General features: G+C 52.4%; 2 protein-coding genes across 7 annotated transcripts; one reads left to right on the top strand and one right to left on the bottom strand.

Moving 5' to 3' along the window:
* Window positions 1-433: 433 nt before the first annotated feature.
* Window positions 434-11,477, bottom strand: SMTNL1 (smoothelin like 1). 4 transcript variants are annotated; one of them, XM_035012881.1, is made up of 9 exons: window positions 11,364-11,477; window positions 7,251-7,945; window positions 6,865-6,997; window positions 6,700-6,751; window positions 5,126-5,293; window positions 4,824-4,938; window positions 4,561-4,712; window positions 1,065-1,235; window positions 434-520 (listed from the first exon to the last, which is right to left on the bottom strand). In XM_035012881.1, exons 2-8 carry the CDS (start codon window positions 7,941-7,943, stop codon window positions 1,091-1,093), a joined length of 1,458 nt encoding a protein of 485 aa, XP_034868772.1. In that variant the 5' UTR covers window positions 7,944-7,945; window positions 11,364-11,477; the 3' UTR covers window positions 434-520; window positions 1,065-1,090. The 4 variants fall into 4 exon arrangements, with proteins under 4 accessions (XP_034868772.1, XP_034868773.1, XP_034868774.1 ...); XM_035012882.1 differs by having other exon boundaries at window positions 443-515; XM_035012883.1 differs by lacking the exon at window positions 434-520 and adding an exon at window positions 8,844-8,969 and having other exon boundaries at window positions 988-1,235.
* A 6,174-nt stretch (window positions 11,478-17,651) lies between these two features.
* On the top strand, window positions 17,652-20,580 carry TIMM10 (translocase of inner mitochondrial membrane 10). 3 transcript variants are annotated; one of them, XM_035012878.1, is made up of 3 exons: window positions 17,652-17,782; window positions 18,213-18,328; window positions 20,127-20,580. In XM_035012878.1, the coding sequence occupies exons 2-3, from the start codon at window positions 18,258-18,260 to the stop codon at window positions 20,326-20,328; spliced, it is 273 nt and encodes a 90-aa protein (XP_034868769.1). In that variant the 5' UTR covers window positions 17,652-17,782; window positions 18,213-18,257; the 3' UTR covers window positions 20,329-20,580. The 3 variants fall into 3 exon arrangements, with proteins under 3 accessions (XP_034868769.1, XP_034868770.1, XP_034868768.1); XM_035012879.1 differs by having other exon boundaries at window positions 17,672-17,717; XM_035012877.1 differs by having other exon boundaries at window positions 17,694-17,870.
* Window positions 20,581-21,064: the final 484 nt, after the last annotated feature.

Raw genomic sequence — 21,064 nt, 5'->3', positions numbered from 1 at the left:
TCGGCTCCAAGCCTCATGTAACCCCAAACGCTGTGGGGAAAACTGGCCATGAGGGACTAGGCTGTCAACCCATCCACAGGGGGAGCACCCCCATTTTACAGATGAGGCAACTGAGGCACAGAGTGCTTCGGTGGATGGCCGGGTCTGCCCTGCCAGTCAGGGCAGCATCCACACCTTCGGCCGCAGCACCAAGCTGGCTGGTTTTCTTTTCCGTGTTTCTCATGAGCTGTTCTTGTCAGCACACGTGCTCCGAGTGGCTGATAAAGGCAGACAGGCCTGTTAGCAGGAAATTATAAGCAGCTCAGGGGAGCATCTCCAACGAACAATGGAAAAGCAAAAGCAAGCCAGAACTTCAGCCCAAACAGAGGGATTAACTTAACCCGAAGGAAGGGCCTTCAGGGAGTGTCGGTCTAAGCTTCTGGAAGGCCGCTGCTTGTAAGAGACAGAGTGCAGGGTATCACCCCAGGCCCTGCTGACCTAGCTTGAGGTTCCCAGAGAATCTTCTATCCCAGCACCTAATCTGGGACAAGTGTGGAAGGAGGGAAGAGAATCAGGAAAAGCACCACCAATGGCTCGAAATGTACGAATGCATTTACTTTTGGCCTCATTTAGGGAACACTTAAGTGACAGGCACCAGGCAAGGCTGTTTGCTCGTTTCATTATCTCATTCAACCCTCACAACACCTCCATCACGTTTGAACTCCTGTTATCCCTGTTCAGACGGGAAGCTGAGGCTCAGAGAGATTAACTCACTGGCCCAAGGTCACACAGCTGCGTAGCCGCGGGGGGGGGGGGAGCGGGGCGGGGGGGGGGGGGGTGGGGTGGATGGGGGGATCCAAGCCACTGTCCTTTCCCAAATGACCATCTTGGTTGTTGAGAAGATCGTGTCAGGGGAGGAACCCTGGGGGCCGGGGTTTATTATTCCAGAGGGAGTGAGGTTCCCGGGGGTGGGGGGGGGCGGTATGGAGAGTGCACTGAGGGGCTAGACAGGATTTTATAAAAGTACTTTTAATGCATTTAAGACTGGTGCCACCTGCCCTGGCTCAAGCCCCAGCTCTGCCCACCTCCACCCACAGGGCCGGTCCGCTCCTCATTTCTTCTTGGTCTTCACCAGCCCCTTCTGCACAAGGCTGCGGTACAGCTCCTGGATGTAGGTGTAGACGCACTTGGAGTCAGGCACCGCCAAGCGCACCATGTCGTCCACCTCCAGCAGCTGGGCGCAGTCGGCCAGTTTCCTGAGGGGCAGAGCCAAAGCTGAAGGATGCAGGGGCCAGGGGGAGGGGCGCAGCCCAGCCAGGGTGAAACCCAGAGAATTGTGTATGTTGGAGCTGAGAGGTCATCTAGGCCGACCAACCCATTGTACAGATGAGGTCACTGAGCCCCTGACAGTCCAAACTCAAACGCAGCTTGGTCTGATCCCAAAGCCCATGTATGTCCTCTGGGTCAGAGTGAGTTACACAGCTGGGGCTCAATCCCAGGCTTGCCTGTGGCATCCTTGCCCTGAAGCTGGGTCTCGGCAGTCCCAGCCCGTCAGACTGCCATGGTGCTGGCAGAGGGAGGATCCAGGCTCCCAGTGGAAACCCTCTCTTGGGGCAGAGACAGCTGGGCTGAAACCCAAGCCGGACTGGCCTGAGAGCCGGGGGAGGGGCACAGTCTGGAGGATTGCCAAGAACGGGACATGCTCCCTGTCACCAGTGTGGTGACTTCCGTTCCTGGGGGTGGGTCAGGGTGCTGTCCCCCTACACAGGAGAAGCTTCATTCCCACTGGGCCTGAGGGGCGGTGGGACTGGGCTCCTCTGGGAGCACAGCTGATGGGGGCAGGGCGAGCACTGGCTGTTCCCCCACGTCCCAGGATTCCATGGGAATCAGGTGAGTTCTAGAACAGGGGCAGTGGGAGGTGATGGCTGGGGCAGGAGCCTCCTTACTTCTCACACTTAATCTTCACACCAAACCCAAAGAGAAGGGAAGTCAGCTGCCAAGAGTCACAGAGCTAAGGCCGGGGTGGGGTGGGGTGTGTGTGTGGCAAGATTCGAATTCTGCAGGTCAGCTCCTCCATCCTGTGGCCCCACGCATCCCTACCAACAGCCTTCCCTTTTCACTGCTGCCTGATGTCTCCTGGCAGCCCAGTCCTCGTCACCTGATTATTCAACTCCCCCCCCCCCCCAGGCCCCCGGCTCTGCCTGGCTTGGAACTGAGGCAAGGCAGGTGCAGGAGGACAATGATCTGTGTCCTGCGGGCCAGGCACACTTGGTTCCTGGCGTTCACTCACAGCTCTCAGTCTCGACTGGGAGCTTCACATCTATGTCACGGCTCTGCCAGGACCTCCTGTATGAACCTAGGACGTCGAGGGACCTCACTACTCATCCGCCCTCTAAGATGGCTAAGAGCATAGAATGAGATGATCTAAGGAAAGCTCTTAGCAGGACGCCCGGCACCTAATCACCCTCAATTCATGGGGCTTGTCATCATCATTAAAGGTGCTTCTGAACCCAGAGCAGGACCTGGTACTCCTGACCCCCTCAGCTTCCCACCCCAGGGCGCTCACTCCATCCCTCGGCAGGAAAACGTGAAACTGGAAGGGGTCTTCTGGAATATCAAGTCTGGTGGTTCTCAAATTGCATCCTTGGTGCCCTAGGGCCCCGTACACGTGCCTCAGGGAGCATCTTGGGAAGGGTGTTGGGTGGGGAGCTGGTGTGTTCCAGGAACCCCTCCCAGCCTAGAAGGGTCCCCTTGTGAGTGATGACACTGATAGACCATGAACTCAAAGCTGGGGAGTGGAGACATAAGGAAGCTGACCAAAAGTGGAAAATGGTGAGGTTACTGGATTAGAAGTCCCCACGGGGTTAAAAATCTCTTGGAGTGGGGCTGCTAACCTAAGTGAGTTAGAGAGGTGAGGGGTGGGGACAGGGAGAGAGTGCTCAATGTCTGAAACCAAGATTTTGAAGGTGGTACAATTACTGGCAAAAACTCTAGGTCATAACCATGAGCAGGTGGCTGAGAAGAGTGATACGCTCAAATAACCTAGAGGCCAGTGGGTTGTAATGATTCCTCTTAGCGGGTCACTTTATCCAACGTCATCCAGGCTACGGGCAATTATCATTTGGGTTAGGACACGCTTTGGGCCTTCTGTACCAGTTTCACTACATACAAGTTACAGCCACGAAGGTCAACCTCTAGGAATGAGCTAGTGTTTTGAAGCAATATGTACATTTCATAAGAAAAGTGTTATTTAGTTCAATGAAAGTTTAAAAAAAATAAAAAATAAAAAGGTCCCCCTGTAATCTGGTTTATATGTCGGGCATTCACTTAATATTTTGTTTGAGGGATCTGCTGAAAAAAGAAAAACCCATTTGCAAAGCACAGCTCCACATCCATTTTCCCCTTTTGCCCCCGGGGGACACGCAGGGCAAGAGAGGGGTATGGTGCTGCCCCAGGCTTCCCTGTGGGTTGGTGGCCAGGCCTGGGCTAGACCAGAGGGCTCAGCGTTCCAGCCCCAAGTGTTGCTGACATCCCCAGGGACTCCCTCCCTGTCCCGAGGCTTTGGAGGTGCCCTCATCTGTCCATTCTGGGGCCTCAGAGTTGACCTCACTGGCAACATCCTCTGCATAATCCATTTCTATCGGATGGCTCAGAAGCCTCTCCCTGGGGCTGGAAAGAAGAGGTGCTCCTGGCTTGTGCTCCTTGGGAGCCCTAAGGCCATCAGGGTGCATTCGGGCTTCCCAGGTAGGTAGAGACAGAGGCCTCCGGCGGAGGCCGGCTCTGGTACTTTGGTGATGGGAGCACCTCCCCTCACACCACCACTTAGCAGCACGTTTTTTGCCTCTCAGGTTCTTCTTGGGCCACACTGTTCCTCACACTCCTCCTGCTTTTCCAGTACCCCTTTCTCCATCCCACCACCACCACCCCTGGCATCCAGCCGTGTGAGCCTCAGCAAGAAATCCCCCTCCAGATTCCAAAGTGATGAGTAATTATTGTAAAAACTGTGCTATCATCCATCATCGTATAGGAACAACAGCTCAGATTCTTTTTTGGAGGGTTTGCTCTGGGTTAGGCACTGCTAGAGACTTCACCTAATTATTTACTTAATTCTCGCAGTAGCCCTGCAGAAGAGGAAACGTGCCCATTTTAGAAATCAGGACGTGAAGGCTCGAGATCACACCGCTAGGAAATGGCAGAGTCAGACTGTGGCCCCGAATCTCGGGGCCCACCGTGTCTAAAACGGCAGGCCTGGGGCTCTTCTACGGCTTGCCCTGCCTGCGTTCTCTTTAGGGCACGGCCCCCTGCGCCCCGTTACATTTCACACGGAGGGCTGAGCTTATGATCCGTCTCGCCCTTTAGACGCTAAGCCACGGCAAGCGGGCGTTCTGCCCGGTTCACCCACGGCTGTGTCCTGACACAGCTCCTGGCGATCGAAAAGCGTCTGTCGGATGCGTGGCCGTGCGGCCGAACCACCAGCGCGCTCCCTGCCCCGTGTGAATCCAGCGCGCGTGCGCAGCCCCGCCCCCGCCCCGCCCCCGCCCCGCCCCCGCCCCGGGACTGCGGTCCGCCCCTGCGGCTTACTCAGCTGTGGAGAAGGCCAGGGTGAAGTTGTGCCGGCGCTGCGTGGGCTGCAGCTCAGCGTAGTCAAAGGCGTCCGGGAAGAACTTGTGGATGAGCGCGCAGAAGGCCATGCCGCTGCTCCAGCTTGAGGAGAAGTTCTGGATGTCCACGTGCTGCCAGTGAGCGGGGGCGCAGAGCAGGCCTCGGTGAGCCCTCGGGCTCTGCGCCACCTGCCGCCCGGGGGAAGGGTCCCCTGCCCCACACGGCCCCTGCTCCCCGCCCACCTCGTAGTTTCTGGTCATGGCCCGGCACCACTCCAGGAGCATGTTCTTGACGCCGCCGATGGCTGCCCCGGCTGCCTTCGTGTTTCGGAACAGGGCCGTGGGGCCCGACGCTGCCCTGCAAGGGGAGGCATGGAGAAGGCCCAGCCAGAGAGGCGAGAGGCCACAGGACGCCCCATCGGGGAGGAGCCCCGGCCCCAGACAGCAGTCCTCCCACCTGGGCCCGGGCAGTCCCCACGCCCTCAGGCCTCCCCACGAAGCGACCGTTCCGCGGAAAGCCCAGCCCAGCCCAGCCTGCACTGTACCCGCCAAACTTGTCCACGATGGCTTTGCGGTTCTGTGCCCGGGGCCCCCGCGGCCCCCGCGGCCGGGCAGGGGCTGTCACCCTGTGCTCTGGTGCCTTCTCTTTCTTCTTCTCCTGGGAGGGAGGGGGCTCTGTGGGACTCTGGGGCATCTCGCTGGGTGAAGACTCACTATGGAGAAGGTTCAGAGCAGTGTGAGAAGGGCTGGGACCAGCCCCTCCAGGGAACAAGGAGGGGGCAGGAGGCAGGGGGCCGGCTGGGGGGAGCTCCCTGCAGTCAAAAGAGGCATATGAAGTTGTGGCCCCCACTCCCGGCACACCTCTCCTCTGTGCCCAGCACTGGGAGGGGATCAAGGCGGAATAACGAGGCTCAGTCTAACTTTGGGGAGTGTGTGGTCTGGTGAGATGTGTGGGGAGAGCTAAGACAAGTCTGAGGTCTGACCTGAGTTTGAATCCTGGCTTTGCCTCTTATTTGCTGTGTGATCTTGGGACTGTCGTGTCATTTCTCTGAGCCTCAGCCTCTTCATCTGGAAACTGGGGACAAGAAGAGCTACCTGACACGGTGGCTCTAAGGGCTCGAGAAAGAAGGGGAGTGGAGAGCACCCAACTGAGCCTGTCCCATAACGGCCCGAGTGAACATGTATCCACTACCTTTCCCTAAGAAAGTGGCACGGAGGTGAATCTCACTCAGGTCAAGACAAAGGATGATTCCTCCAATGAGTCAAGTTATACACTGGCAAGAAGAAAGCTCTCGCTTTATCCAGCACCTGCCGGGTACCAGGCACTGGGCTCAGGGCTCTATACTGTTTTTTATTTTTTATTTTTTTAAAGATTTTATTTATTTATTTGACAGAGACAGAGATAGCGAGAGCAGGAACACAAGCAGGGGGAGTGGGAGAGGGAGAAGCAGGCCTCCCCCCGAGGAGGGAGCCCGATGTGGGACTCGATCCCAGGACCCTGGGATCATGACCTGAGCCGAAGGCAGATGCTTAACGACTGAGCCACCCAGGCGCCCCTATACTGTTTTTTATAAAAGTAATCTCTATGCCCAGCGTGGGGCTCAAACTCACGACCCTGAGATCAAGAGTTGCGTGCTCTACCTACTGAGCCAGCCAGGCGCCCCACATGCTTTATACATTTTATGCCATGTTAGCCTCACGCTATGAGGTAGGTATTGATTACGGGGCCCACTTCATAGAAGAGAACAGTGACACAGACAAGGCCACACAGTTGGTAAGTGGCAGAGTCATTGTCTGAACTCGGGCTTTCTGCTCACACTCCGTGGGCAGGGTTGATGCCACGGAAACGTGCTGAGGGACAAGATGAGGAGCCCCGTGAAGATCTGCCAAGGACGCTGAGGAGGAGGCTTTAGTGGTGGAGTGGGAGTGGTCCCTTTGCTCCCAGCCTCTGGCTCCTTTGGTTTCCTGGGCTCTGCCCTGGGGTAGGGGGCTGAAAGCCAGGAATCCTGGAATATCTCTAGATCAGGCGCCAGGGAGACCCAGGCCCAGGCGATGGTAGACTTGGAAGGGAGAGTGTAGTAGAGGGAGTTGGAACGGGGGCCCCCGAATCTGACATTACCTGGCTGAAGGACTGGTCTCTCCGGAAGCTGCTGTGTCTGGACCCAACCCATCTGGAGGGAGGGAATGGAGAGAGGGAGGGAAGCTGGAGCTACCTTGACGTGCTGTCTGCACACCTCCTCAGGGTAGCTCCCGCAGCACCCCATGGGCCCCTGGACTCACTCACCTGGGCGGAGGCCACTGCCCTCCTCTGTGGGGCTCTCGAGCCATTCCTCAGGGGAGCTGGGAATCACTCCTGCTCCTTCCTCCGACTCTCTCTCCACACCCTGGTCTTGCTCTCCCTTAGGACTACCTGGCTCCTGGAACGAACATGATCTGTGTGGGCTCATGGTCCCACAAGCACCTGCCTGAGTCTTTGTGAGGACTTCAGGAAGAGCCGGAAGGCAACCTGGGGCCACGGGGCTATCCCCCCACCCCAGGCTCTTGATGTCATTGGGAAGACTGGACCTCCCCAAAGGAATAAAGCCAGGGGTGGGGGGCTTACTTCCTGGGGTGCAGGGGACTCCAGAACACTGTGGGGGCCTCCTCCCTCCTCTCCTTTGCCTCACTCACCGCCTCCTCCTTCACGTCAGCCTCCCGAGGTTCAGAGTCCGCCTCCCCTTCCACAGCAGCCTTCGTCTGAGGGTCTGACCTGACCTCTGGGGCACTGGCTTTCTTCTGGGCTTCAGCCACAGGCTCCTCTGTCTTGCTGCTCTTCTCCTGAGAGGCCACCGTGGCCTCCTCTTTCCCATCAGCCTCCCTGGCTCCAGTCTTGGCCTCTTGCTCTCCAGCAGCCTGCTTGGCCTCAGCCTCGGCCTCATCATTCACACAGGCCTCCTCCCTAGATTGGGGCTTGGCCTCCTTCTCGTCAGCTTGCTGCTTCTCAGAGGCCAGCGTGGTCCCTTCTGCTTCCTCAGCCTCCTTGGGGTCAGGTTGGGTCTCTTCCTTCCCATCAGTCATCTCTTGAGGAGCCTCTGTGACCTCTTCCTTCCTGCCGTCCTCCTTGTGAAGTTCAGCCTCCGCTTTGGATTCCACCTTGGCGTCATCCAACCCATTGGCTTCCCCCTGAAGTTCAGCTGACGTGCTGTCCTCGGCTGGGGCTCTTTCCTGCTTTCCCGCTGCATCCGGAGGCCCCTCTTTGACGCTCGTCTCGGTTGTACCTTTGGCCTCTTCGGCAGAGGCTCCACCTCCCTGCGTCACCGGGGCCTCTGGGGTTGGGGAGATAGTGGTCCCATCCTCAGAGGGCTTTTCTTCCTTCTGCTCCATCTCTGGAAAGTGGAGACAAGCAGACCTGGTCATGTCATGCCCCATTCCTGCGTGAGGTGAAGACCCCGCCCTCAGCGAGCACTGGCCTGGGAGTCTGGAGGCCTGCTGCTCAGTCCTGGGTCCCCCACGGCCCCACTGCTTGGACATGTGACAGGAGCATCCGCGTTCCCTGCGGTAAAATGAAGGGGTCCAGTGCTGCTTCCCCAAAGGTGAGGTGTTGGGCCACATTGACTTGGCCTGGGATGGTGTTCACCTAACAGCCCTCTGCAGGCAGTGGCTCGGGCTTTAAAGAACATTAGGTCATGTAATGCCTCTTCAAGGATTTTGTCTCTTTCCGATTAAGCCAGTGAGATGGTTAGAACGGGATCCTGGCCTTGGGGAACACCTGTGGAGCAGTTGCTCTTCTCCCCTGTTCAGGGAGGTGGTAGCTAGCCTCGGGACAGGCAGGAGTATCCAGATTGAACCTAACAGTACCGCTTTGTTTCCGCTGTATTTCTTTTTACGGTTACTTTCTATTTCTGGCCAGTGATCTTGAGTTACCATTTCCAATAGTGATATAAACTTTCTTTTAATTTGTTGAATTTAAAAATAAGTTAATTCAAAGGAAGGCATTCAGGAAAGCAGGACTCAGGTGGCACAGATGTGCCTAAATCCCCAGGGGTGGCGTAAAAATGCCTGAAATTCGGGAAACCCTGGGCCAGCTGGTCTCTGGGGCTCTTCCAGCTTCACCAGCCGCCACCGCTCTCTCATAGCTCTTCCAGTGGTTCTCAGACAAGGTGGGCCTAGACGTGGGAGAGTTTATCTTGGTGAAGAATAGAAACGTACTCTCCCTAACCTCTGCCAGAGAAATCTGACCCTCCAACTGCCAGGGATGGGGCGGGGGGAGGGAGGTCATGATACCTTGACATGAGCTTTCCTATTCGAGTACTGTATATACAGTAGGATCTACAAAGACAGGTGGGCGGGGGGCCCGGTTGGGGGGAACAGCAGGAGTAGCTCCTTCATCCCCCTGCCCTTCTTGGGTGTCTGTTTAAAAAGAAAACAATCCTCCATTAGTGTTCAGGGCATGACTCAGGCAGTAAGAGGAGGTACTCCTGTCACCAGCTAAAAATACCTCCTGCCCTCTGCCGTGCCATCATTCTGGGCGACAGTCCCCAGGGCACCTGGGCAGTTGGGACAGAGGCAGGAAGACAGGCAGACTGGTGACAGGGCTCCGTTCCTGCCATCCACTCGGGTCTTGCTGTCCCCAGTCCAGAGTCCCTGGGGTCCCTGGGTTTCGGTTTCCAGGGAAGCAGGCTGGGATTTGCAAAGATGCACATACTGTCCTCCAACTCCACCCCTCCCGCCAGAGCCCCTTCATGGTTCAGCAGCTCCAGCAATGTATTAGCTGGGAGCTAACCAGCCGGGGATGGAATGCACATCAGCGGGGAGCCAGATCGACCCCCATCTCTTAGTCGCTCACTCTGAGACCTGAGTGGTCCCTTTGCTGCTCGAATCCTCAGTTTCTACTGACAATGACAGGATTGGTCTAGATCAGATTTTCCAAACTGTCCTGTGGAAAACTAGCGTCTCCTAAGACCTTAATAGGAGCTGGGGTTGGGGAAATGTATTCTCTGGCTGAGGCTGTTCGAGAAACGGCCTCCTCTTTACCGTTTTAGAGATACATAACTTCATTAGCACAGAAGGGGATTTTAGAGACTCCATAGTAAAGAAATCTTAACTTTGCTTAGCTTTATTTAACTCACTGCTCCCCAAACTTATTCGACCATGGATTTATTTTTTCTTGCTTTCTTTTCTTTTTGCTTTGCTTTTCCTGAGACGCACCTACCGCCATCTTGAGCAATGCCCTGTTTCCCAGAAGCAAGTACGACAGATGCTGGCCTAAATGATCCACACAACCCCAAACTCCGTGGAGCAGTGGTGAAAATCATCAGTTCTGGAGTCTTCCCACTGTTTGCTAATTGTGTGATCTTGAGCAAGCTACCTGCCCTCCCTGTGTTGTGATGTGTAGAGGTAAAAACCACCCTGTAGGGTGCTAGAAGGTTAAGGAAGCCAATGCATAGAAAGTCGTTTGAGGTGTGCCTGGCATGAAGAGGGCACTCGGGACTTTACTGTAGCATGCTCTGCGGCTGAGCCAGCCAGGGGCCCTGAAGGGGGCCCTCAGTACAGAGCAGCTTCTGTGGTTGTAGGTTGGCCTCTGCCCGTTAATGTTGGCCCTGACCCAACCATGAGGGCAAAGACAAGGCAAAGAGGACTGAATGGCAGTAAGATGACAACAAGCCCCTTTGATACCTCAAGGTGCGGTGGTGCTTGGCTAAGACTTAGCAGAGCACCGTTGCCATCCTTCCCTTCGGCTACATGCTGCACACTGTTGGGGGGTGGGGGTGGGAGGGAAGGAAGGGCAGGTGCATGCACGCGCACACACACACACACACACACACACACCCCTCTGCCGTCCTGCGTGTTCATCACCTCAGCTTTCCACACCCCCCCAAGCTTGTCATAAATAGATAAGGAGTGAAGAACCCCAGAATGTGAGCAGCCGGGGTGGCATCACCCACCCCAACACTGACGATTCTCTAGCAGGTTTCCTGCTTACCCCGCGGTGCCCTGCAGGACCTCACTCATTCCTCGCTCTGGCCCTTTGCAATCAGTGTTACCGGGCCCCATTTTACAGATTAGGAATTTGAAGTCCCTTAGGTAAGGTCACAGGACAATGAAAGGGCCCAACCAAACCTAGACTCCGGGTCTCCTGACAAGCAGTCAGGCGCTTGTATCAAAGATGCTGCTCCCACTAGCTCCTCAGCCAGTGTCCCTTCCGAGGCTCTAGCCCTTTCCTCCCCACCTCCCTCCCTCTCCACCTCCCCTCCCCCTTCCTCCCCAGCAAGCCTATGGGCACCCTGTTTTGTATCCAGAGCAGCACTGCGGACTGCACTCCTTCCCTCTCCTTGTTTCTCTTGGCTGGCTGGGAGAAAAAGAACCCAGGAGCTCGAGTTCCAAGCCCCAGAGAGTGTAGACGACACTTGATCCTTCTGTTAAAACCTCCCCGGGCCCCTGACACACAGTCTGTCTTCTGGTGGTCCTGAGGCTGCCGCCGTCCCCCATCCCAGCCAGTGACCCCGCCTTGAAGAAGCCACTCTCAACTGCTTAGAGAGTCTGCCTCCCACCCCGACCAGACCTCCTGGGGGATGGCCACCTGCAGGCTACTCTGTAGGTGATCTCGAGTTGCCCAACACCCTAGGGCTGGGTCCCTGACCTCTGGCATCCAAAGAGAGTTGACAGAGAGGTGGAGAGAATTAGCAAAGAGCCTGGATTTCTCCAACTCTGGGGCTCTGCATGGAGGCTCTGGCCTTTGGAAGGTGGGAGAGGGGTTGGCAGCTGGAGGGCAGCACTTAGAAAGGGGCCCGGGGCTTCTCCTACCTGTAGGGCCTCTGCCTGGGGGCTTGGAGTTGTCTCCTTCCTCCAGCTGAGCGGCCTCACTCCCGGCTGCCTTTACCCCAGCCAGTGGCCTCTAGCCCCCAGCTCTTCTGTCTGCCCGCCCCCCCCCTCCCCCCCCCTTCACCCCCCCACCCCCACTTCAAGAGCCTTCAGCCGAAGAAGAGCATTGTTTACCGCCCTGTTGGTACAACATTTTCCCTTGGCCTAGGAGGCTCAGATTTCCCGTGAAGATCTGACAGGTGGCACCTTTCAATCACAGCCTGTCTTTCCTGCCCTGACCCCGGCGGTATCCATCCTGTGGCCACCTTTCTTCCCAATGTACTCGCCTGGCCCTGGTGACTCCGAAAACCATTTGCAGGCCCATGTGGAAGATGGTCACCAGCCCTCTGGCCTCGCCTGCCCATCCAGAGCCCAGACTAGGCCTCCTCTGTTCCCTTTGCCCCCCCCCACCCCATATTCCTTTAAATAGTCTTTACTCTTCCTTAGACAGAAACAGCTGCTGAAGGGTGGGCTGCAGAGGGGGTGAACGGGACAGCTGCCCACAGGGGTATGTCTTGGGGCTCACACAGCACAGGGAGATGTGGAGGGGGAGGGGCGAACAGGTGAGGAGACACAGCCCAAGCCGATGCAGCACTGGGCTTAGGGTCTAGAAAATACAAGACCGAATTCTGTTTTAAGCTGAAGTGACTGGTACGTAGGAGTCTCTGAGCTTTTATACCGAATTAAGATGTATTTTTAAGATTTGATTTGATTTGATTTTTAAATATTTTATTTATTTATTTGAGAGAGAGAGAATGAGAGAGAGAGAGAGAGAACACATGAGAGGGGAGAGGGTCAGAGGGAGAAGCAAACTCCCCACCGAGCAGGGAGCCCCATGTGGGACTCGATCCTGGGACTCCAGGATCATGAGCTGAAGGCAGTCACTTAACCAACTGAGCCACCCAGGTGCCCCTTTAAGATTTTATTTTTAAGTAATATTTATGCCCAGCATGGGGCTTGAACTCACAACCCTGAGATCAAGAGTCACAGGCTCTACTGGCTGAGCCTGCCAGGCACCCCTGACTTGAGATTTTGCTCAGGAAAACAAATCTGTACCTTCTCTCTGTGTCCTGTGATCTCAGAGAGGTACTACTTTGGGAGAATGTGTGCGGGGGACACCCCTATCGCTTAAGGAGCCTGGGACTCCCCGCAAACACCTCCCCCGTTCCTTCCACCTGAGCCACACTGGCCTCCTTCCTGCTTCTGAAATAAATCGATCCCTTTCCACACTCAGGGCTGTGTGGCTTCAGTCCCTCTCCATCATTTCGTCCTGGTTTATTTTCTTCATAATATTTACTGGAATCCAAAGTGAGCTTATTCATTTCCTTATTATCTGACTCTCGCTGGACTCTAAGCTCCCCGAAGGCAGAGACTTTATCTCCCATGCCCATGGCTATGTGGCCAGGGCCTACCTGATTGCGTGGTTCACATGAGGTGCTCCATACATATATATGGAATAAATAAATAAGTTAATAGAAGGTCATGGGGGGGGGAATCCTGTGGGGCTTAGAGGCCCCTGTCAGGATGGTGGCTTTTGCTCTTTGATTGGAAGCCAGTGGAACCTTTCAGGTTGTGAAGGGACATGATCTAACTTTAGTTTTTGACAAGATGACTCTGGTTGTTGTTTTGAGAATAGACTGAGCGGGGAGCATGAACTGAGGTGGGGAAACCAGTCAGGACATTACCGCAGTAAGCCAGATGCAAGACGGTGGTGAGGAGACGTGGTGAGGAATGGGAATTGCGGATGACAGTGACCAAGACTGAGCCAACTTTGTCTCCAAATCACTAGAATGACCCTTCCGTTCAAGCCACTGACATTCTTGCTCTCTCATCTCCTGCTCTTCTCCAGGGAGTCCACCATATTCTCTACTCCTCTCATGAGTGGTCAGGGCCCATATCAGATTCTGGGTGACAATCCTGCATACTTTCTTTGGGGTTGAGGTCCCATCCAAGAGGACAGTACTGATCCATGGTGAGTAGCAAATACACAATTCCCTTTCAGGAGCCTGGGAGGCTGGGAAGGGGTGGATCATGGTAGAGAGAGAGGCCAGAACCTCATGGTGGTGCTGACAGAGGTCAGCAACTTTAGACAACATATCTGGATTCTAAAGAGATCTTGGAAGGCTGAGGCTGTATAAACTGTTTTTGTTTTTGTTTTTGTTTTTGTTTTACAAGAAGAAACTTAACAGGAACAATTGGAGATTCCTACTTATGGGTTCTCATATCCCCAACTGTATAAGTATAGGAAGGAAAAGATACAGTCCCATAGTAGATAATAGCCATGACATCATCATCAGTAAGAACAGTGATTACCCAGGCACTGCGGGGAGGGGAAAAGTGTGGAGTTGTTCAATGGGTATAAAGTCTCAGGTGTTCAAAATGAGTAAGTCTCCAAGATCTGTTATACAACATTGTGCATACAGTTAACAAAACAGCATTGTGCACTTAAAAACTTGCTTAGAGGGTAGATCTCATGTGAAGTGTTCTTGCCACGTAAAAAAGGGCCATTTTTAAATTTTTATTTTAATTTTTTATTTTTTAAATATTTTATTTATTTATTTGACAGAGAGAGCGACAGCTAGAGAGGGAACACGAGCAGGGGGAGCGGGAGAGGGAGAAGCAGGCTCCCGGGCGAGCAGGGAGCCCAATGTGGGGCTCGATCCCAGGACCCTGGGATCATGACCCCAGCCAAAGGCAGACGCTTAACAACTGAGCCACCCAGGTGCCCCCAAAAGGGCCATTAAAAAAAAAAAGATTTTATTTTTAAGTAATCTCTACACCCAACATGAGACTTGAACTCACAACCCCAAGATCAAGAGTTGCACGCTCCTCCAACTGAGCCAGCCAGATGGACCCCAAAAGGGTTATTTTTTTTAAAAGATTTTATTTATTTACTTGAGAGAGCGCGCATGCCCGAACACATGGGGGAGGGGCAGAGGGAAAGAGAGAGGGAGAAGCAGACTCCCTCTTGAGCAGGGAGCCCGACGTGGGACTCGATCCCAGTACCCCAGGATCATGACCTGAGCAGAAGGCAGACACTTAACCGACTGAGCTACTGGGGGGCCATTTTTGAGAAATTGGGGGAAATGGAATATGTGCATAAGATTGCATTAAGAAATGACTATAATTTTGAGAGTATAAAATGGCACCATGGAAAAGGACTTTTATCTGTGAGGTCAAAATAGATGAAGAAAATATGGCTAAATGTTAACAACTGTTAAAGTCTGGTGGCGGGTATGTGGAAGTTCAATATACTGTGCTCTCCACTTTTCTGTATGTTTTACATTTACTCTAATAAAAGTCTAAAAATTAAAAGGAATGAGAACAATGATTTCTTTTTGCTGAGCATCTGCCATGGACTAGGTGCTTTACGTACACTTTTTGTTTGTTTTTCTTTTTTGTAATGATTGTTTTAACTTTTATTTTGAAATAATTGTAGGTTTACAGGAAGTTGCATAAACAGTACAGAGAGAGTACTGAAAGTCAAATCTTACATAACTATATGCAATATCAGAGCCAAGAAATTGACACTGGAGCAATGGTGTGTATTGTTCTATGACATCTTATCACATGTTTAGATTCCTATAAACCCCTCCACAATCAGGATGCATAACCATCCCATCACCACAAAGATCTCCCTGTTCTACCCCTTTATAGGCACACCTACCCCCCCAACTTTAATGCTAGGCAACCATTAATCTCTTTGTCTCTATAATTTTGTCTATTTTTAAAAAAAGATTTTATTTATTTATTTGAGAGAGAAAGAATGAGACAGAGAGAGCATGAGGGGGAGAGGGTCAGAGGGAGAAGCAGACTCTCTGCCGAGCGGGGAGTCCGATGCGGGACTCGATCCCAGGACTCCAGGATCATGACCTGAGCTGAAGGCAGTCGCCCAAAAAACTGAGCCACCCAGGCGCCCTTATAATTTTGTCATCTTGAGAATATTATTTAAATGGAATCGTACAGTGTGTCACCTTTTGTAACACCTGATAAAAATCCCATCAAGGAAGCCGATTACTCTTGTAAGAACCCATCTCCTTTTCCCATGCAATTTCTTAATATCCCATAATGTGTTGACTATATTATCAAAAGCAAAACCCAGGGGCGCCTGGCTGGCTCAATCAGTTAAGCGTCTGCCTTTGGCTAAGGTCATGATCCCAAGGTCCTGGGATCGAGCCCCGCATTGGGCTCCCTGCTCAGAGGGGAGCCTGCTTCTCCCTCTGCTTGCTGCTCCCCCTGCTTGTACTCTCTCTCTCTCGCTCTCTCTTTCTTTGTCAAATAAATGAAATCTTAAAAAAAAAAACCAAGCTAACACCAGTACAACATGTCTCCACTATGTACAATAATATTATATGTCCAATATTATGTAATATTATATGTCCAATATTGTCCAATATATACAATAATATTCACAGCAGCCTTGTCATAATAGCTTCAAACTGGAAACAACCCAAAAGTCTATCAACTGGTGAAATGATAAATAATTGTGGATTATTCATACACTCAAACACTAGACAGCAATAAAAAAGAATGAATGACAGATACACACAATGTGGATGAAATCTTACGGACATTACAATGAGCTAAAGAAGTCAGGCACAAACCAGCAAATAATGTATAACTCCATTTACATGAAGTTCAAGAGTAGTAGGCAAAACTAACTGATGGCAATAGAAGTCAGAGTAATGGTTACTTTGGGAGTGGGGGTATTGACTGGGAGGGAACCCAAGATAACTTTTGAAGGTGCTGGAAATACATTGTATTTTGATCTAAGTGGTGGTTATAAGAATGAATATATATTTTAAAGTTAAGCTTAAGTTTAAAAAAATTAAGCTTAAGTTTCATGTACTTTAGTCAGAATGTTATACCTTAATTTTATTGAGAAAAAGTTTTAAAGTAACCTCTACACCTAAGGTGGGGCTCAAATTCAGGAGGAGGTGTGGGGGGGTGCAAGATCAAGAGTTGTATGCTCTACTGACTGAGCCAGCCAGGGGCCCCTGTTATACTTGAATTTTTTTTTTTTAACAGATTTTATTTATTTGGGGTGGGGGGGAGAGAGAGCACACTCAGGGAGGGGCAGAGGGGAGGGAGAGGGAAAGAATTTCAAGGGGATTCTGCACTGAGCCAGGAGCCAAGGCGGGGCTCTATCTCACCAAGCTGAGATCACGACCTGACCGGAAACCAATAGTCCCATGCCTAACCGACTGAGCCATCCAGGCACCCCTACCTTAATTTTAAAGTATCGGGGCACAGGGCTTGAGAAAGATGAGTTCTTAGAGCAGAAATGAGGTCCGGTATTTAAAACCTTGACTTTCTTGGGCAATTAGGGAAGCATATAGTGACCAACCAGCCCACCTTCGCCAGTGGGCAGTGTACGCTTGCACCATTAATTTGCATCTTCTAAACCTCGTTTACTGGGAAATGTCTTGAAAAATCAAAGGATTGGGGTGGGTTTTTGTGGTGTAGGGGTGCAGATTGAGGAAGACATGAAGTCTGGAAAGATGAAGAGTTCACAAGTACTTTCCCCCTCCCTCGCTCAAATACACTAGGTTAGCTCTCGTGGCAGCCAAAATCGCTCCTATTCATCTCGTTATGGTCCAGGGCGTCCAAGAGAAGAAGTTGCATAAAACAGACTGTATACATGTCTCGTTTTTCTGCGAGCAGGAACCGTGCCTCGCTTCTCCGCAACCCCAGGGAAAACTTAGGACCTATATGCAGCTGTATTCCCACAGTCCCTTGGAGAACTGGTTCTCAAACTTGGCTGCACAAAGAAATCACCTAAGGCACTGAAACATTTACTGATGCCTAGGTGCTACTCCCAGAGGTTCTGATTTAATCGGTGTGAAGTGAGGTATGGGCATCGGGATATTTTAAAGCGTCCCAGGTGACCTTAATTTGCAGCACAAACAAGGAGTCCTTCCTTCTCCGTGCCTGGGTTTGTGCTGGGGCGTCAACTCTCCGGGGGTGAGGGCGAGGTTCACCGAGCTCGGCCCTCTGGCCCCTTCCTACAAAACAGTTAAACTCCGACCTCTCCGCGATAACCCAAAGGACCTGACAGCCAGGCTGCAGGCGCTCTGCACTCCGCCCAAGCCTCTATGGTATTTTGGCGTCCTCTCTAGCATTTGCAAGGCGCCTTCGCCTTCAGCCACGGCCGGCGGCTCCCTCTCTATGGTAGCGGATTTCCCAGCGCCGCCTCGTTGGTACTTCATTCCGGAAGCGAGTCCGATCAAAGAAGAGGCGGGACTTCACTCCCGGAAGTGACCCACGTGCTTCCGCCTTACCGTACCTGGTCGCACGGTGAGTTTCTAGTGTTTGCCCGAAGTTGGGGACACCGCGGGCATTGTGACTGGCCCCGGGCCGTGGTAAGTGACCTCTCGCCTCATGGTGACCCTGATGATGGCGCCGCCATTTCAGAGGTGCAGCCCCTGAACCGGGACCTGTGCACCTTAGGTACGCGTGTTTTCGAATTCCCAGGGCCCTGGAGGTTCAGGCCCGCGGTTTAGTGTTCCTTTCCGGTCTCTGGATCTTCTCCTGGGTAGAGGTGACCACGAGGGACTGGGGCGCCCGGGCTCGATTTCCAGCCGTTCCATTGACATGCTATGTGACCTTGGGCTAGGCAGTGTTCCCTTTCTGGGCCTCAGTTTCCACATCTCTGAGATGGGGTGGTTGCGCTCACTGAGGTCAGTGACCCCTGCCAGCCCCATGTCCTGTGAATCCTCCGCATCCTCTACCCTCCTCGGGATGGGAAATGGGACGGGAGGGGTGGAAGCTGACGGTGCTGTCTGCTCCCAGGACTAGGAAGCCAGAAGGAGATCTCTTCCACGGTGCAGGGCTGAGATGGATCCGCTCAGGGCCCAGCAGTTGGCTGCGGAGCTGGAGGTAGAGATGATGGCTGATATGTACAACAGGTAAGGGCGGACAGTGCGCTCCCTTGTCTTTGAGAATGATCCTAGGTCACCTTTTCTCAGGGTGCCTTTTGGAGGGTACCCGCCCCCACCTACACTCCTCATGGTTGAGGGCTAATGCAGAGGCAGTATGGGGGTCACTAGAACGAGTTGGACATCTAGATTGGGATGCAGTTGGCGAGCCAGTAGCTGAGCAGGGAGAGAAGCACCAGTCCAAGCTCTGGTCGGGTTCCAGGAACAGTTGAGCGCTTGCCTTTGTGACAAACAGCACATGGCCAACTTAGTGGTTAACATTTCTTCCTTCCTTCCTTCCTTCCTTCCTTCCTTCCTTCCTTCCTTCCTTCCTCCCTCCCTCCCTCCCTCCCTCCCTCCCTCCCTTTTTTAAAAAGATTTTATTTATTCATTTGACAGAGAGACACAGCGAGAGAGGGAACACAAGCAGGGGGAGCGGGAGAGGGAGAAGCAGGCTTCCCGCCAAGCAGGGAGCCCAATGCGGGGCTCGATCCCAGGACCCCGGGATCACGACCTGAGCCAAAGGCAGACGCTTAATGACTGAGCCACCCAGGCGCCCCTGTGGTTAACATTTCTTAAACTCTTACTCCATCTCAGGCACATGCTGAGCAGTTTACATGCCTTAATCCTTTTTAAGCTTCAAAATGATCCACTGGGTCAATTTTAGTTGTCCCATTCTCGGGTGAAGACATTGAGGCTTCTAGAGGTTAAATAACTTTCTCAGGGATCACAGCTGGTCAGTAACAATGTCAGGACCAGTACCTCAGTCCATCTCCAAACTAGTGCCCACAACCATTTGGCAGATTTGGGAACAAATTGTAACTGCACCAATCACCACTAGTTTGACCTGGGGCAAGATACTTGGACTATTTGATTGGTGGTTTTCCCATCTATAAAATGGAGGTAGGGGCGCCTGGTTGGCTCAGTCTGTTGAGCATCTGACTGTTGATTTCAGTGCATGTTGTGATCTGAGGGTCACAGGATCAAGCCCCACAGTGGGTTTTGTGCTCAGCAGGGAGCTTTCTTGAGATTCTCCCTCTGCTTCTTCCCTGTTCGCCCGCACACTCATGCCCGTGCACATGCTATCTCTCTCTCTCTCTCTCTCAAATAAATAAATAATAAATCTTTTTAAAAATAAATAAAATGGAGATAATAACGGTACCTACCTTGTGGAGATACTATAGATGTTAAATGTAGAAATGTATGACAGGCTCTTAGTATCAAGCCCAGTATGCAGTAAGTAGTCCACACGTGTTTGCTGTTTTTATTGGCTTAAGCCCCCTGGTATTTTCTCTTGATGGTTTATCTTAGAGGCTATATATTAGAATACTTCCAAATATTTTTTTTTCTTCCAAATATTTTTAAATAATTTTAAAATGCAGGCTGCGAGATCAGACTCTGTGGGTTTATATCCCAGCTTACATGATCCTGAGGCTCTCCATGCCTTAATTTCTTTATCTGTAAAATGGGGATAATACTGTGCCTACCTCATAGTAACCCTATGAGGGCGTGTTAAGGACTGCATGACAAGCCGTGTCAAGCACTTAGCATGATGCCTGGAACATAGCCAGTACTCAACTAATGGTTCCTATTTAAATAAACACGGGCTCAGATCAGGTGAGCACTCTCAAGGACCTCCTAAGATGGTTGAAATGCAAACTGAGGGTTTACACTGCCTTCCTGGGAGATGAAATCAGCATTGCAGGGCAGGAATGATGGAGAGTTCCTTGTATGCCTCAGGATGCTGCTGACCTGACCTTACCCTTCCTTCCCCCACTCCCACTCCCAGAATGACCAGTGCCTGCCACCGGAAGTGCGTGCCTCCCCACTACAAGGAAGCAGAACTGTCCAAGGGCGAGTCTGTGTGCCTGGACCGCTGTGTCTCCAAGTACCTCGACATCCATGAGCGGATGGGCAAGAAGTTGACAGAGTTGTCTATGCAGGATGAAGAGCTGATGAAGAGGGTGCAGCAGAGCTCTGGGCCCGTGTGAGGCCCCAGACAGTATACACCCCAAGGTGTGCCCTGCCCCTTCCCACTTGTCTAATAAAAGTGCCCCCACTGGGTGTCATCTGTGAAGACTGCTGGGCCTCAGCTCCCTCGGGAGAGCCTCCAGGAGCCCAGAATATGGTAGAGCTACTTTCCTGGTTGAAGAAGGGGTATTTGTCCCACTGCGATGTGCCTGTGTATGTACATGTATGTGTGTGTATATATATATATATTAAAACAGGTTTCTTGATGCCTACTACACGTAAAGCAGTGCCTGGCACAGCGTCTACCAGCAGAGGGAGTCTCGTGGTGTTGAAAAGCACAGACTGGTGCGATGTTCTGGCTTGTATCCCAGGTTAGCCTCTTGCTGTATGACCCTGAACATGTCACTTCACTGTGCTTTAGCTTCCTCATCTGTAAAATGGGGATAATCATAGGGCCGTGGCGAGGTTTAAATGGTTTAATATGTGTCCAGCATTTAGAGTAATGACTGGGACATAGGAAGTGCTCAATAGATACGAGCTGTATACATAACAACCTAAAATTTAAGTGGAGTCAGGCGGGCATTTTTCCAGATAAAAAAATATTTAGAGGAACGAGTGAACAGGAGATGGGATTTGAGAAGGAAGGAGCCAACCCCTGGGTTCTAAGTGGCAATATCCAAACATGTGAGGGGACCAGGTTCATGTGTGATGTGAGTGATCCAGGGAGGGGACTGAGTGAAAACCACTGTCATTCAC

This window comes from Mirounga leonina, unplaced genomic scaffold, assembly GCF_011800145.1.
Source record: "Mirounga leonina isolate KUSES-001 unplaced genomic scaffold, KU_Mleo_1.0 Mir_166, whole genome shotgun sequence".
Classification (NCBI taxonomy): domain Eukaryota; kingdom Metazoa; phylum Chordata; class Mammalia; order Carnivora; family Phocidae; genus Mirounga; species Mirounga leonina.
This window is presented reverse-complemented; position numbering and strand designations above follow the sequence as displayed.